The sequence below is a fragment of the Austrofundulus limnaeus genome, unplaced genomic scaffold (assembly GCF_001266775.1).
Source record: "Austrofundulus limnaeus strain Quisiro unplaced genomic scaffold, Austrofundulus_limnaeus-1.0 Scaffold166, whole genome shotgun sequence".
NCBI lineage: Eukaryota > Metazoa > Chordata > Actinopteri > Cyprinodontiformes > Rivulidae > Austrofundulus > Austrofundulus limnaeus.
In genome coordinates, this window is record NW_013952568.1 from 242099 (window position 1) to 257437 (window position 15339).

Sequence of the window (15339 nt, forward strand, 5' to 3'; positions counted from 1 at the left end):
ATCTTATGTGATAGTGAGAAATTATATTTGAATGAAACATTTTCAGTGGTGTACATAACATCTCATCCTAATCAGATAGATAGATAGATAGATAGATAGATAGATAGATAGATAGATAGATAGATAGATAGATAGATAGATAGATAGATACATACATACATACATACATACATACATACATAAATAAATAAAATTTTATTTTGACGCGTTACATTTAAAACACGCGATGGCGCTAGAGGATCGACGCGTCTTATTTTGCAGCCACGAAGAAAAATGCAAGCCTGCTGATTGGATGATCGATTCCGGAAGTAAACAAAAAATACATGACCACGAGGCGGCGATGCTTTGAAGGACATAACAAAAGCCGATTAAAATAGAACTTAAATTATTTGTTGATAATAATTAGTAATGCAATGTCACTGCTTGTCCTTTTGTCTAGCCGTATGCTGAGCGTGTCCAGACAGGTCGTATGGGGAGCTGCTCCCGGCCTCTCCCCACTGTTAACCCCGACCACATCTGGACTCACGCGAGTTCTGGCTTTTGGTAAAAAGGACCTGACGGATCTTCCAGTCCTGAATGAGGATGAACTTGAAGAGCAGTTTGTGCGAGGGTCTGGACCTGGAGGTCAGGCGACCAATAAAACCAACAACTGTGTAGTCCTCAAACACATCCCCACAGGAATTGTAGTGAAGGTAAACACTGACCCAAATGAATTCACAACATGGCAATAAATTCATTTTTAAACTTTTTTTTTTTTCAAAATTAGGGTGTATGATTTCTAATCCTTAAAACAGAATAATCTGCGACAAAGTATTGCATATTATGTAGTAAAAATTGTGTATTTTGTTAAATTTCTATTTTGTGTGTACAACTCAAGTTCCAACTTTGATTCTGTTTCTTCTCCAGTGCCATGAGACCAGATCTATGGAGACAAATCGGAAGCGAGCTCGGGAAATAATGAGACAGAAACTCGATGTTGAATACAAAGGAGAGCTCAGCGAACTGGTTATAAAGAAGAAAGAGTCTTCGTTAAAGAAACAACAAAAAAGAAGAAAAGTGAATGAAAATCTGGAGCGAAAAAGACTATTTAAAGAAAGTCTGGCCAAAGACTCCAAACCTGAAAATGATGGTGTTTAAAGTGTTTGGGTAAAAAATAAAATAAAATGTACATAAAATAACATGCTTGTTTTCTCAGCAACCTCAGAAAAAACTTTATTAGGGATTGTGTTTTCCAAAATGTATGTTTGTATAGTTKGACACAATCGCTGACATTTTTTTGTACTCATTTGTGCTAAATTTGTAAATCTGTTTGTGTGTTTGAAATTATTAACTTACATTTGAACCCAAAGCATGTTCATGGGACAGTTTTTAGCAGAGTTTTTAATCCCAGTATAACTAAATGTAAATGTCATCAGATTGCAAGGCTTTAAATTGATGTTTGTCTGCTCTTACTTCACTCTTACATACTTTTTGGTATCAAATAAAATTTATTCAAAGAACTGAGAATAAACAGATAAGTTATCAGTTACATCTGACAGCTGTTTAGTTTGCATAAAAGGAACAATTCTTACTGCCAACATCTTGATTAAAACTAACTGCAGCAATGTATTTTTTTTACATTTTAAGGTATAAAACATACGTTTATTCTATTTGCTCTTTCTGTTGCGAAAATGACCTTTTGTTCTTGGAGAGTTACATTCTTTATCGTGTTGCGTCCATAGATAKAAAGGCCTTTATTATCTGTGGTTAATACAACGAGAGTTCAAACGTTTTAATGTATCACGTGTGCCCGGAAGCGAGCTCCTGGATAACCAATCAGAAAGCCACTCCCATGCTCTCGCACCGCCCCTTTTAAAGAAACTAACCAATGAGAAGCGTAATAGCGTTTTTAAATCCACCTTGCTCTTGTTGCAGCGGAAGTTTATGTCGTAGTATGCTGATATGTTAAAATAATATTAAACAGACTSAAAAACCCGTGGACGTACGACGTCGTCTTCGGACTGAATTCTACAAATTGAAATGGCGAAAGGTTGACTTACTTTTTAAATTGTTCGAACAATTGTTTTGTGTTAAACCGGCTACATTAATAAGTTTACGCTCAGCTAACTTCGCAGAATAGGATAGATTAGATTTTAAACAAAGTTTCCTCTCTTTTTCTCCTTAGTAAAACAATAGTAGTATTAAAAACTCGACGATATTTTTATAATGTATCAAACTATTGAGTAACGCTAATATTTGTTTTTTAATGTTTATAAAAGGGAAGAAAACTGCGTTGAGAAGCAGCAAAACGTCTGAGAACAGTGTTGAACATTCAGCCACCTCACAAACTGAGACAAAGGAAAACAAACCAGCAACTAAAAAGGTAGAGTTCACATTTCTGTTTGCAAACCTAGAAACAAATGTACACAAGTTAAAGTTATTTTATTGTTATTGTCGGTAACATATTTTCTATGTCTTGCATAAACTTGTACTTGGAAAACGACAACAAATAATGAAGATAGGAAGTTTTTCTACTGGAAACTACAGTCAGAAACCAGCTGAGCACTGCTCCCTACTAACTTTCTATCTCTGTGGTTTTAAATCATAAATTAAAATAATAATCAAGTGAAAAGCAAGTAAGGACGTTTTTTAATTTTTATTTTTGTGATAAAACACCAAGACTGTAGCAGGCTGAATTTATGCCACATTTAACTTTAAAAACATTTTTGTTTTGGCTCCATGGCCTAAACGTACTTTTATAGATGTATGATATAATGCAAAAGTCTTCAATTTTCCATATTTTTTTATAAACGTTACAATGATATTAAAAAGACCTTTTATTTAACCTGGTTGGTCAGTTGTTACCAAAGGTGTTTTTATACAACAAAAGTATAAACAAGACTGCTAAAAACAGGAGGGGCATGGATGAAGCTCACAGAACTTGTAAAATATGAAAATGTAATAAAAGAAGTGAGCTATAAAATCTGTTTCATATGGTTCCAGTTACTAGCAGCAAAATAAATAAACAAAATGTATGCTTTGTGGGTGCAAAATTAGCTGGAACAGAGAGGACAAATGTTTAATATGAGTATTGTGTAATAAATGGAGGTAGGATGGGGTTTTACCTGTTCTGCTTTATAAATCTGCAGCAACCAGTGTGTCTGTGACAGTGAACAGAAGGCTGTTTCAGCACAGAATACAGAGGGCAGTGATGTGCGCCGAAGTGAGTAAAATGAGAAGTCGGTCGAGCCAAATCCCGAGACGTCTGTAACAGCTGACAAACTGAACCTTTGAGGACAGTCAATTTGACAGAGAATTGAGTTTAGTTTGAAGTGATCCAGACCTTTCAGCCAAAGTTGAAAAAACAAAAACTAATTTCTTTACACTTTTGCTTTTGGAAAGTATTTCGAAGTCTCACAGTTCTGCAATGTTCGTTTTATCTACGAGAATTGATGCAGATTAACCAACAGTGTTTACAGTCCTGTTAACTTCACAATTCACTCTCTTGCAGGATTGTGCAGGTAAAGTTCAGACGATCCTCCAGAGTTTTCGGAGTCCGAGAAAATCTAGATCCCCATTAAGTGACAATTCGAGCATGCTGATCCAGGAGGGAAAAGATTCCGACACATCCAATTCAGACGTGTCAAAGCTGAAGCCAGGTGGGCATTAAATATACTGACTTGAACTGACTCACCAGAAAATCTGTAGGCATTTCTGCTACATAGGAAGTCTGCTGCTGACCTCTTTTTAACCGTATAGTCAGCAGATCCACAGAAGACATTTAAGTAGAATGACAGCAGTGTTCACTGACCCATCTTATGACACACTTTAACAGCATTTTGAAGGGGTCTCACTGTCTTAATTAGGGCTAAAGGTTTTGAACAGGCTTATTTTTTGTTTCCGTCTCATTTTAGACATGCCTGATAAAATTAAATCTGAGAGCTGTGAGTCCAAAGAACCGAGCCCCGAGGTGTCCTGTCAGACTAACGGGACCAGACAGCAAGCCTCTGATCAGCCACAGCAAAAAGGATCCTCCACACAGTCAAATGTGAAGTCTGCTGCAAAAACTCAAGTTCCAGCATCCAAACCTCTGAGTAAAACTGGCCGCAAGACCCGGGCAAAAAAGTGAGTTTACAATGCCAGCATGGYAGAAATACTTGGCAATAAACTTGTCTTTTTATTCACAGCCAGTTGCACAATCACAATGTCTTGTCTTTTCAGGACGGAGAACAAAGCTGTTCAAAACAGAAAGGTCACGGATTATTTCCCCATCAGACGGAGTGGCAGAAAAACAAAAACTGAGCTAAAGGTTTGTATGACTGTTAGGAATAGTCTCWTTAACAGAAACTGTAAAACTCATGTGTGCGCTCATATTTTTCTGAATAAACYCATTTGTTGTCACCAGAGTGAGGAGCACAAACAGATAGATGATCTGATAAAGAATGGAACTGAAGAAGGAATGCAGGTATCAATTAAAGAAATTAATATGTTGTAATAATCAGCTACATAATGTGTGCAGGTTTGTTATTGGCACTGCTGAGTTGTTTTATGGTAAAGTAGGTATTTATTGAGCCTGTACCAGATCAGTTAAACATTTGAATGCCCGCAGGTGAAACACACTGAGGGGAAAGGAAGAGGAGTGTTTGCTGTTAAAGGTTTCAAAAAGGGAGACTTTGTTGTTGAGTACCATGGCGACCTGCTGGACCTGACAGAGGCTAAAAAAAGAGAGGTCGAGTACTCAAAGGATCCTGAAACAGGCTGCTACATGTACTACTTCCAGTACCAATCTAAAGCTTACTGGTAAGTCCTCAAATATCGTCAGTTTGCCAACTAAACTAAGTCTGATTCCCTGTAAGTTCCGCTCCAACTCACACTCTCAGCAATGAGACCAAAACATCTCACACAAACCATACAGACACAAGCTGTGTTTCCGTCCAATTTTAATGCGAATTTTGAGCGAATTTTAAAAATTTCGCAAAAAACAAACAAAAAAAAACGAAGAAATGCGAATCAGACGTGTTTCCATCAACTGGCTCGAAGTGAATCAGTTACGTCAGACGCATGCGTGTAGTAAACAGGAAGTAAAAGTCACGTCTCAGGAAAATGGAGAGGAGTTATCAGGAACGTGTTGCTACTATCAGGAAAGTTGTAATTATTCTGTCATCAACTAGTTTTGGCGATTTTACATGCGGTCGGGAGACGTAGAGGAAGAAATGCAATTCTTTTCACGTTACGGGAATGACTGAGAATACGCCGACAGCGGGAGGAGGTTCCAGCTGCAGTCGCTCTGGTACCGGGACCGGTTTCGGACAGACAGCGAGAACAGCTGATCAACATGTGAGGTAAATGTTCGCTACGTCAGAACTGATTCGACAAATGTGTTTCCATTTCTCCTTTTGCGCATCAACTCTTTTTGGAAAAAAAAACAAACAAAAACAAAAACCACCTCAAGCGAGCGTATCAACTTTGATGCGAATTAGAGGAAGTTTTTTCGAATCATGCCGTTTCCATTCTCCTTTTCTGATGCGATACTTCAAAATGCGCATTAAAACACCTTGATGGAAACACGGCTACAGAGCATAACGAGCTCCCATTGCAACAGGCAGGTAGTTCACACCGTCCTGCATGAACCAGGGCGTCTCTATCAGGAGTCAGAGCCTTTATTGTGAATGACTATTGGCTTCAGCCCAATCTACATGTGAATCCAAGTCCTTTCAGGGCCTCTCATGTGGCTCTATTAAAGCTGGTACCTCAGCACACTCCAGACTTTGAATTGAGAAAGTCTCCTGGATAGGGAGTTAAATGTCTTCAACTTGAGAATTAAAGTCCAGTTGTTGTTGTTGTTTTTTTTTAATACATTTTTCTGTTTCAAACTAAACTAAGCACACAGATTAAAAAAAATGTTTGGCATATTACTGTTTTGTTGTAACAAGGCTTCTTGGCAGGAACCTATACCAGGCACCTGAAGGTACCAGAATCTCAAAACAAGTGTCAATAACAGTAAAAATAAGCTGTTTGGCAGATAAGATTTTGACAATTTTTTCATGTGCACAACCCACACTCRGCTCTACTGCTCATCCCACAAAAGCATGTTCCTTACAAATATGATACCATTTAAAAAGGGAATTTACCAAGTATAAGATTTACTGCCAAGAAGCTTTGTTACAACAAAGAAATAATTTACCAAAGTTGATGTGCGCCACACACGAGCTGCTGGTTTTTGGAGCACGTTAAAATGTTTTGACCTGATCAGGTGTCTTTTTATTTTTTACAATCCAAAAAATGTATAGTTTATAAAAGCTGGTGTAATCTTGGTTTCATATGATTATTATGCACAGAGCAATATCAAACATGTACATAAATGTTTGAGGATATTATTTTTTAAATCATGTTTTATATTGAGAATCAACCTTTCCATGCATCAATTTAATGTAAATTAAAAGTAACTGAGCTAAAGGATGATTTTTTTTAATACAAACCATTTTAATTATATCAGCATAGATATTAAAAGGCTTGATGGTCCCAGAAAGGAATTCTGCTAAGCATGTTGAAAAGGTTTGACCTTCACCATGATTAGTGACGATGTTTTCTTTATGCACCACAGTATTGATGCTACGAAGGAAACGGGTCGTCTCGGAAGGCTGCTAAACCACAGCAAAAGTGGGAACTGCCACACACGGCTCCACGGCATCGACGGGACCCCTCATCTGATCCTGGTGGCTTCCAAAGACATCAAAGCTGACGAGGAGCTGCTCTACGACTACGGCGATCGAAGCAAGGACTCGATCTCTGCACACCCGTGGCTCAAACACTGAAACCCCCATCACATCTGACATTAATGGATGCCGTCTGGTTTGGGCGAGAGCATTCCATAAAACAAACAACAAAGGAACAGTGTTTAAAATTTATTGTTCTATGAAGTATAAACATGTATTTTTTTTTCTAGCTGAAGGTTAAAACTTCAGCTAGTTCAGAGTATTTTTGCAAAAATGATTGTTTTTATTGTGCTTTTATATTTTTCTAGGTAAACTAGCAGTTGGGTGGAAACATGAATTTATATATTTTTTTCTCTTCAGGTGCTGTTACTTTGTGCAACAAATTCATTTCTGGTTGTAAACTATCTGAGCTGTATATTGAGGAATAAAGCAGTTGCATTTCTAATCCAGCTGTGACAAACAGGTACTGAGTTGTGGGATAACACTTGAGTTTAATGATAAAATTGACTTTTACAACCTAATAAACAAAATCATACTTAGAGGGGTAAAATCTACAACAAATATTAAGACATCGATGTAATTTTAGACCAACTGAAAACCAACATTCTTGTTTTATGACATAACTGAGCAGTGCATACAAAAACATTCATGCTCATTTTACACATAGCTTATGGAAACTTGGTTGTAGGCAGCTATATCTTGCTTTTTAATACAAAACAAAAACAGAACCCTTGACATATTTACTCCCAGACATAAAACAATGTTATCCTGACATCCTGTGAAGGTGGGGTTTTGGTTGTTTATGACTTCATTTTGATTTCTAAAATAAAAATAAAAACAGTGCGTTTAACAACACTGATAATACTTTCCAGTTATCTTGAGCTCAATTATTTTTTTACAAAATTTAGAGTTCAGCTACAGCGACTAATACTAAACAACTTTAGGCTAAAATTTCCAGTACAAAATGTTGGAATGACAACAAAAGCATGTAAAAAAAACATTACAAAAGTGGTTAAATTGTGCAGACAAATCCAGTTTGCCTCTTACGTGGTCCATTCTCGTGAAAAGCTTTATTTTTTTCTTCATTTTCGCCTGAATGAAAACCTATGAACAGAAAAATAGAAGTTAAAGGTCTTCGGTTCATGGAAGATTTGTACGACGAGCACTCAAAACTGAGTCACAGCATATTTATAATTTCTGACAGCAGCAGATAAACACAATATCCAGCATTTTTCTTTCCCTGACTCACTCCTCACACAAACATCAGCATGACTTCATCGGGTCATCAGTCTCACATTAGTGGACTGGAGACAGACTGAGAACTATCTCTGCCAGCTTACTGCTTCATGGGGCTACGAAACAAAACGTTTATTTAACCTATGACATTAAAAACTGCCTAAAACAAGCAACACAGGTTTTTACTCACAGTTTTCCTATGGTCGTCTTCTCATTTATTGTTGWTGAACTGTCCTCCGGAGCTGCTGGTGGATTCAGATCCACTTCCACCTTGGCTGGTTCGGCTTGTGGCAGAATCCCACTGTGGTAAAAAAAAAAAAAGTAGACAGATAGTCACTATGAACATTTACTAAAACAACAGACTTGTTAGTGCTTTGTAATAACATCTGAAGTCATTGGTTTTGACAATATCTGCTGAAACCCATGTTGGATGTCAACACTGCATTTGACAAAATCGCTTTGTAATAACATCTAAAGTTATTGGTTTTGACAATATCTGCTGAAACCCATGTTGGATGTCAACACTGCATTTGACAAAATCAGCAAGAGAACAAGTCTTAAACTAGAAAATTATAACAAATTAAACATGTCAGCTTCCAAAGCTTTTGTTTGATTCTGAACTGTGTACACTATTAATGACTGTATTAACATTAACTGTGCTTTTACACACAATGATTCCACAAAACAAGTCTTTTAAATATTTTTACAAGAATAATCTGTACAACTGATCCAGAGTTTTAGATTCAAATTTACATGAATTTATAGCTACACAATACTCAAGTTCAAGTTTATTTATATAGCACCAAGTCACAACATATGTTGTCTCAGGGCACTGTACATAAAAATAACAATCTAAAGAAGAAATACTCTGTTATACTCATGGAAGTCTTTTTTTTWAACTAATATGTTTCATGTTTAATGACAGAGGTGTTACAGAATAATGTAATGAGCATTTATAAASCTTTAAGCAGACATCCTCTGAGCTTGACTCAGTTTTAATTTACATGGACTGATTTACTATGTAAAGAAACTGATTGCGTTATTTGAAATGATTATTTCAAAGTAAAAATGTGCACCTCTTATACAGCTGGAGTTCCTCTTGGGCCACCATGAGCTGGGCCTTCAGCTGGTTCCTCTCCTGCAGGACCTCCTTCAGCTCCTGCATGGTGAAGCGCGGTCTGTTGGGGTCGGTCAGGTCCACCACCAGCTGATTGGGTCCCCCCGATTGCTGCAGAAGACAGACAGGAAGTCTCAGAGACGAGCTCACAGCTCGGACCTCCAGAGGGGAACGGGATGAAAACCACTCACTCTGCTCTGTCCGGAGACGGAACCCTCCTTCATCATCCTGTCCAGCTCACTCTTCAGGTTGTCCCGCTCCATTTTCAACTCCTCCAGAGACAGGTTGTATTTGTTGACCAAMGTTTCGAACATCTCCAGAACTCTGACTATCCTGAACTGCAGATCCGACACTTCTTCTCCCGTGCTGCCGATCTTCAATAAATCCCGTCCGATTACGTAGGAAATGTCATAAACATCCTCGACCGTGAGCTGAAAAGCGTCCTTCTCAAAAGCCAGAGCAGGCGACGAATCCTCACCGAACTCCATCGCGAAACTGAGCGATTTCTCGAAATAACTGAATTCAGTTGACGTTTTTCTCCAGATTTTCTTTTTTTTTCAATGTTTTTAACAAGACTCCTTATCTTATTTTGTCTTCGGCTCTGAACGTTTTGTGAAAGAAAGTAACGAACTTCCAGCAGTGCCGCACTTCCTCCATCACTCACCCGCCAATCGTGAGGCTCGCAGGACAAGCAGAGGAGGGCAAAGTATCCTAGGCGACAGGTAAACGCAAAGATCGTCTATAGATCGAGAGCACTCACTCAAACGTCAGGTTTTTGACACAGACGTGGATGTTTCCGATAAAGAAAGCAATTCGTTTTTAAACGCGAGTGAAGCTCTTCCTACCAAACGGTCTGCCTCGACGTGTCAAATAACTCGTCAAAAAAGCCTGTGATGATCAGGTGAGGAAGCACGTGATTATATTGTAGTGTTTTTCATCAGAGGCTAAATGAACATGATAGAAATTTTAATGACTTCTTCATGTTRCAAAAATATCGAAACATTGTTATATTAACACTTACGTTGATATTTTACATTAACACAAAAAATCAACAGTAGTAAAAAAAACAAAAACAACTTTATTTATTCTGAATAAACATCATTTTACAGGTGCATGATGCGCATATATATACATAATATGCCATATTTGGTATGGAAAATATTTTTGTTGCAGTTTGGCAATATAATCCACCACCACCACAACCAAAATAACACATTATCAGTTTTCACAAGATAATTTTGTACACATCACCTGATATGTCCAGTTAACTTCTAACATATTAAATCATTATCAATAGACTGTTAGGGATCTTAAAAACAAAACAAAAAGGTGACCAAGATTATACTCTGAGAAATTCTCAGTTGTCACATATTTAACTTAATAAAGTTCATTTTAAGTTCTTGCAACAAAAGCTCAAATAAGACTAAAATGCATCAAAAGTTTGACATTGGTTGATAACGTATCACTTGGGTTATTACCTGAAAAACAAGAGAAATTTGACTTGTAAAAAAGGGAAACACTAGTTTTAAACCAGTTGCTGTAAATATGTGGTGGAAAAAAATATTTTGAGATGACATTTTAAAAAAAAATTTAAGGTCTGACAAAGGAAATAAGTCTTCCGATTGGCAATAATGTTGGATCATCTGTGATCAAACCAGCTGCTACCATCGGCATTATGGCAGTGAAGATCCTGTCCAGCAGAAAATGGATGAAATGAAAGGGGACAGGTGGTGAAATAAAGAAAATACATTTAGAGTTCACAAAAAGCAATAAAACCTTTCTAGGTTTTATGCAATTTATGCATCAAAGTGTATTTCAGTGACAGTCATGACTGCAAAAGTGTTTTTGCATTTGTTTTATTGAATCTTGTAAAAAGAATTTTGAATTTACAAGTAAAAGTGCTCATACAGTTAACACCATACAAAGAAAAAGTTATTACTCACAATCTCCTTATTCCTGATTCAGGCTGATCAGTTGAAGTTGGTTGTGATGAAGCAGGAGCACAAACAGGGGGGCTGATGTCATCCTCAAACTCCTCACTGAGCAACAGATGATATAAGCTGCGTTAAAGCCTTGTAAACAGTGACACCTAGGGCTTGTGAGGCAAATCCTACCTTTTATAATAAGCCAGCTCTTCCTGGAGCATAAAAACCTGGGCTTTGAGTTCATTCCTCTCCTGCAGGACGTCCCTCAGCTCCTGCAGGGTGAATCGAGGTTTATCAGACTCCTGTTCAGAACTGTCCGTTTCGTCGTCTGGCTTTGGATCAGCTGATTCCTTCTGTAGTGTAAACACACGTTCAGGACACCAATAAAGCAGGTAGCTGACAAGAGAAACAGCCAACCAAATAGAAACAATAATAATCTAGTTGTTTTGAAAATATTTATACAATGATAAACCATAAGAAGAAGATGGAAACAATGCATTAAGGTAATCTGAGCTAGTGTTGTCATTCAGACAAACTAATGACCAAGTGGTAATATCGGATTACTGTAAATAGTCTTAGACTGTATTAAATCCACAGTATTCCTGAGAAGCTTATGTAGGCTAACATGACAGTCACTAGCCCCGCCCACAGCCCTCCCCCACTGTTCGCTTTTTTCCGGTGCGCAAGAAATTCATTCATTCAGATAGTTATGATAACAACTAATTTAGTTTGTTTTTGTCTTAACTGGCAGCTTGAACAGTTCAACCACGAGTTCGGGTTCAACTTGTGTATTTGTCGGCTGCCACAACAATGGAAGAAAACTGAGTAACGCTTTAGAAACAATGGGCTTCATGCAAGAACATGTTCGTTTTCTTATCCTAAATTTCTCTTACTTTTGTTCGTATGAACATGTCACGTCAGATTCAACAAACTCTTCTATCTTCAGGAAAAGTGTGTAAATGAATTACACCTGTTCGTATCCAGCTGCTCGTGCACGCGAGAGGAGATTAGCATAATTACCACCCCAAAAACACAATATAAGGCTATGTTTCCTGCCTCAGATACAAGGAAGTGTCCATTCATGAAAATGACAGCGATAATTAAAAAGAAGAACGAGTTCAGAGATTGAAGTCCGTCTGTCAGAGATCCAGAAAAGAAAATCTGTCATTTTTAGCAGGTCAGCTGTGGAATAAAAGGAGCTGCTAAAAATATAAACAACTGTGTTAAATCATTTTCATTTATTCAGAAGCAGCAGCGCTGCGCAYGGTTCTTGCATGAGGCCCATTTTGTTTGGAACAAGATGTAGTAAAGGCTCAGCGTCCTACAAACTGCACTTTATGCAGACGAAGGAGGATCGTAAAGTAACATGGCTGCAGCTTTAAACCTGAAAAATCCATCAAAGAGAGTTTGCTTTTTCATTTTATGGACCAAAAGATCCCATGGATATTCACTCCGATGCAGAGCTCTGTCTATCTGGGCTAAAGCTGGTTACCGAAGGCGTCTCGTCTGAACCACTGTGAGTCAGACAGCTTCCAGCAATATCAACTAAAACCCTGAATCTGTACCTGGTGAGTTAAACTCTAAATGTTGTGTTTCCCCTGTCGCTATTTAATCGTGCAGTTCTTTGCTTTTACTGAATGAAAGCCTACGGTGAATGGTGTTAGCGTCAGCGCTAGCTACTGTTAGCCTGGTTGTTTAGCATCTCTTTTGCAGCTAATCTTAGCTTTAAAGAAATATTTTGCCTGTGGTTAGCAGCCGCATGCTGGCAAAACTTTATAAATGGCTTGATTTAACTGTCTCAATTCTGAGTAAGCTCAGAATAATAAACAATCATCTTCTCAACTACGTGCTAAAATATGTTGTTTACATCATGGCAGGATTAAAAGACGAGCTAAGCAGCGCCCCGGGGCTATAAAAGTGTCCGGTTTGTTTAAATAAAAATATGCTAACAGAGTTATTAGAGGCAGTTTATTTAATTTTGTTTATTATTTATTTAAAATGACTGCAGCTGCCTCCAGTTCATCTCTAAAAGTTACTAGCGAACTAGCAGCCAATGAATTTTATGTTTAGAATAAGGGGGAGAAACCATCTAATCAYAATACTTCTATAAAATTATTACAAATCTGAGGGGCTTATGAATATTTTGCTTCCAGAATGGTTGACATTTATGATTTTACATGTGTGTGTGTCTACGGGGAAAGATGAGGTAGTTGATGTCAGTAGTAGCTGTTAGCTAACATCGGGACATAGCTTCATCTGTCCGTGAGCAGTGACGGCTGAGCCACTGATAAAGAATTGTCCTTGCAGCTTTTTTAAACATTCTTACAGTATTCTACACCTCAGATGTGTGGCCATCTATGCCAAATTTTGATGAAAAATGCTTTGATAAACAGCGATGGTGTATCCTCGTAATAATAAAAAACAACAACCGGAAAAAGAGAACAGAGCTTCCGCTATGAATTATGGGTAGTGGCGCGAAATCAGGAATACTGTGGATACAGTAATGCCACCTGAGAGATCGTAAGCTGTTTTACCTGCACATGTGCTACCATGTTTTCATCATCCTCACAGTTTCCCTCATTGTCTTCGTTGGCAGACTTGGTCAGAAGAGAAAGACTTCTGTCACACTCAAAGCACTTTGCCACGAAGCCAGGATCCCCTCTACACTCCACCCATACAGACTTTGGTTTGACGGAGACAGGAAGCGATGTTGCTGTGGACTGGGATTTAGAACACATAACATCCCGTTAACAGCCATAAAGACGTAGTTTTAACTTAAACGAAACAGTCCAGTTTCTCACTGTGATCGGTGGTGATGTCTGCGATGACGTTCCAAATCTCGARAGAGGAAAGTCCTCTATCAAAGCAGCTTTTTTTTCTAATTCCTTCTCACGGAGSTCCTTCCTTAGTCTTGTGGCCTCCATCCGCAGCGCTCCGTACTCCTGCTGCTGTGCGTGTGCCGCAGCCTCTAGTTCAGCTTTCTGCTGAATCAGCGTTTTACCCTGGGCCTCCATGGCTCCGATCCGGTGAAGAAGGTCCTGATTGATTCTCATGAGCCGATGTTGCTGCAGCTGGAGCTGTTTTTAAAAGAACACATTTTACGATCAAACTCATTCTGGATAAAGACGGTATTTTTAGGGACTACATATCATCAGCTGTAACGTAGGGTCAACTCTTACCGCTTCAACGTCTTCATATCTTAGTGCAAGCTCATGGTCTTTAGCCCTGATTTCATCCCTTTGTTTGTCCACAACGTCTCTCAGCTTTTTTGTCACTCGGCTCTCTTTTTCCAACGTTTCTGCAAATGATGAAACAAACACAGGAAATATTTGCACTACCATGATACACTGACACAAAAAGACATGCAAAATGAGAATAAATCTGTGTAAAAAGTTATAGTGTGCAATATTATTAGACTGTAACCTCAAGGCCTGGCTCTAGGTATTCTGCAACAAGAAATCAAATGCATCCAAGCTGCTATAATTGTTTCATGTCACGCTGTGACCATTTATTTAGGTGAAGTCTGTGAGCGTCTTTGCTGCAACCCTGACATTAAATACAGCTGCAGTCACCAAGAGTTTCGCACAAGAGATATATTTTGGTCTGATTTAAAAATAGTCTCCCTCACACCTCCTAACTCCTTCTTTTCCCGACCTACTTCCCAGTCAACACACAAGTGTGTTTCTTTATTTGTAAATATATATTTACAGTACAATTCGACGTGAGCAAACATGATAATCATTTTTAACATACAGCAGGTGTGCCAAGCCGAGACAAAACTATCAGAAATTGTACAATGTAAAGGAGTTTTCACTATGATTACTAAATTATGTATTTATCAAAATACTTTTTGAGCATTGAAGTATGTGCATTATTTTATTAGATCTAGCTTTTATATTAGTCTTTTGTTACAGATGCCTTTTTTTATATTTCACCTGATGGAACTGATTTTTGTTTCTTTTTGTTACTAATAAAAAAACATTTACAATTAATTGGTCACATCAAGCAACATGAAATGTTTTAAAAATCAGAACAATGTTTCTGCAGCAGACAACCCACCCTCGTGTTTTTGCTGTAGGTCCTCCTCTGGGATGGGAGACTCTTTCAGCGAGAGACTCACTAATAACCCCTTGTTCTCTGCCTGAAGCTGGGTGATTTGAGACAGAAGGTCSTGGACTTCTCCCCTCCAAACATCCTCCACCTGCTCCAACTCCTGAGCACACGAAATACAAAACACAAAACACTTAACAGGGAAAACATCAAGGCAGGCAAGTGTTTTATTTAAGCTAAAAGTTTATTATGAAGACAAAGAAAAAATATGTGGAGTTTTTGTTGCCTCCAAAAGATTTGTTTTACTTTTTACAGA

At 38.1% G+C, this 15339-nt stretch overlaps 4 protein-coding genes across 5 annotated transcripts in view; 2 read left to right on the forward strand and 2 right to left on the reverse strand.

Moving 5' to 3' along the window:
- Nucleotides 1-313: 313 nt before the first annotated feature.
- mtrfr (mitochondrial translation release factor in rescue) lies at nucleotides 314-1528 on the forward strand. The gene is made up of 2 exons (XM_014017381.1): nucleotides 314-692; nucleotides 907-1528. Exons 1-2 carry the CDS (start codon nucleotides 414-416, stop codon nucleotides 1135-1137), a joined length of 510 nt encoding a protein of 169 aa, XP_013872835.1. The 5' UTR covers nucleotides 314-413; the 3' UTR covers nucleotides 1138-1528.
- Nucleotides 1529-1908: 380 nt separating this feature from the next.
- On the forward strand, nucleotides 1909-7140 carry kmt5ab (lysine methyltransferase 5Ab). Of its 2 annotated transcripts, XM_014017366.1 has the most exons (8): nucleotides 1909-2029; nucleotides 2259-2362; nucleotides 3491-3638; nucleotides 3894-4104; nucleotides 4201-4288; nucleotides 4385-4444; nucleotides 4589-4779; nucleotides 6584-7140. In XM_014017366.1, the coding sequence occupies exons 1-8, from the start codon at nucleotides 2020-2022 to the stop codon at nucleotides 6792-6794; spliced, it is 1023 nt and encodes a 340-aa protein (XP_013872820.1). In that variant the 5' UTR covers nucleotides 1909-2019; the 3' UTR covers nucleotides 6795-7140. The 2 variants fall into 2 exon arrangements, with proteins under 2 accessions (XP_013872820.1, XP_013872822.1); XM_014017368.1 differs by lacking the exon at nucleotides 2259-2362.
- rilpl2 (Rab interacting lysosomal protein-like 2) lies at nucleotides 6894-9892 on the reverse strand. Its single transcript, XM_014017376.1, has 4 exons — nucleotides 9240-9892; nucleotides 9008-9159; nucleotides 8122-8232; nucleotides 6894-7799 (listed from the first exon to the last, which is right to left on the reverse strand). The coding sequence occupies exons 1-4, from the start codon at nucleotides 9534-9536 to the stop codon at nucleotides 7778-7780; spliced, it is 582 nt and encodes a 193-aa protein (XP_013872830.1). The 5' UTR covers nucleotides 9537-9892; the 3' UTR covers nucleotides 6894-7777.
- A 214-nt stretch (nucleotides 9893-10106) lies between these two features.
- The window catches only part of LOC106523798 (RILP-like protein 1), a 6160-nt gene continuing 927 nt past the window's right edge, over nucleotides 10107-15339 (reverse strand). The window contains exons 2-8 of the mRNA XM_014017352.1: nucleotides 15033-15186; nucleotides 14153-14271; nucleotides 13775-14050; nucleotides 13508-13693; nucleotides 11163-11326; nucleotides 10992-11087; nucleotides 10107-10738 (exon numbers count right to left, since the gene is read on the reverse strand). Coding sequence (XP_013872806.1) covers nucleotides 10639-10738; nucleotides 10992-11087; nucleotides 11163-11326; nucleotides 13508-13693; nucleotides 13775-14050; nucleotides 14153-14271; nucleotides 15033-15186 — 1095 coding nt within the window. The 3' untranslated portion in view covers nucleotides 10107-10638. The remainder of the gene's footprint in view (nucleotides 10739-10991; nucleotides 11088-11162; nucleotides 11327-13507; nucleotides 13694-13774; nucleotides 14051-14152; nucleotides 14272-15032; nucleotides 15187-15339) is intronic.

What these genes read in the sequence shown, in the direction of transcription:
- mtrfr (XM_014017381.1), top strand. Translation starts at nt 414, where the DNA reads ATGTCACTGCTTGTCCTTTTGTCTAGCCGTATGCTGAGCGTGTCCAGA. An exon ending in CCACAGGAATTGTAGTGAAG is followed by an intron (nt 693 to 906) that starts GTAAACACTGAC and finishes TTTCTTCTCCAG; the next exon opens with TGCCATGAGACCAGATCTAT.
- kmt5ab (XM_014017366.1), top strand. An exon ending in CGCAAGACCCGGGCAAAAAA is followed by an intron (nt 4,105 to 4,200) that starts GTGAGTTTACAA and finishes TTGTCTTTTCAG; the next exon opens with GACGGAGAACAAAGCTGTTC. An exon ending in TACCAATCTAAAGCTTACTG is followed by an intron (nt 4,780 to 6,583) that starts GTAAGTCCTCAA and finishes TATGCACCACAG; the next exon opens with TATTGATGCTACGAAGGAAA.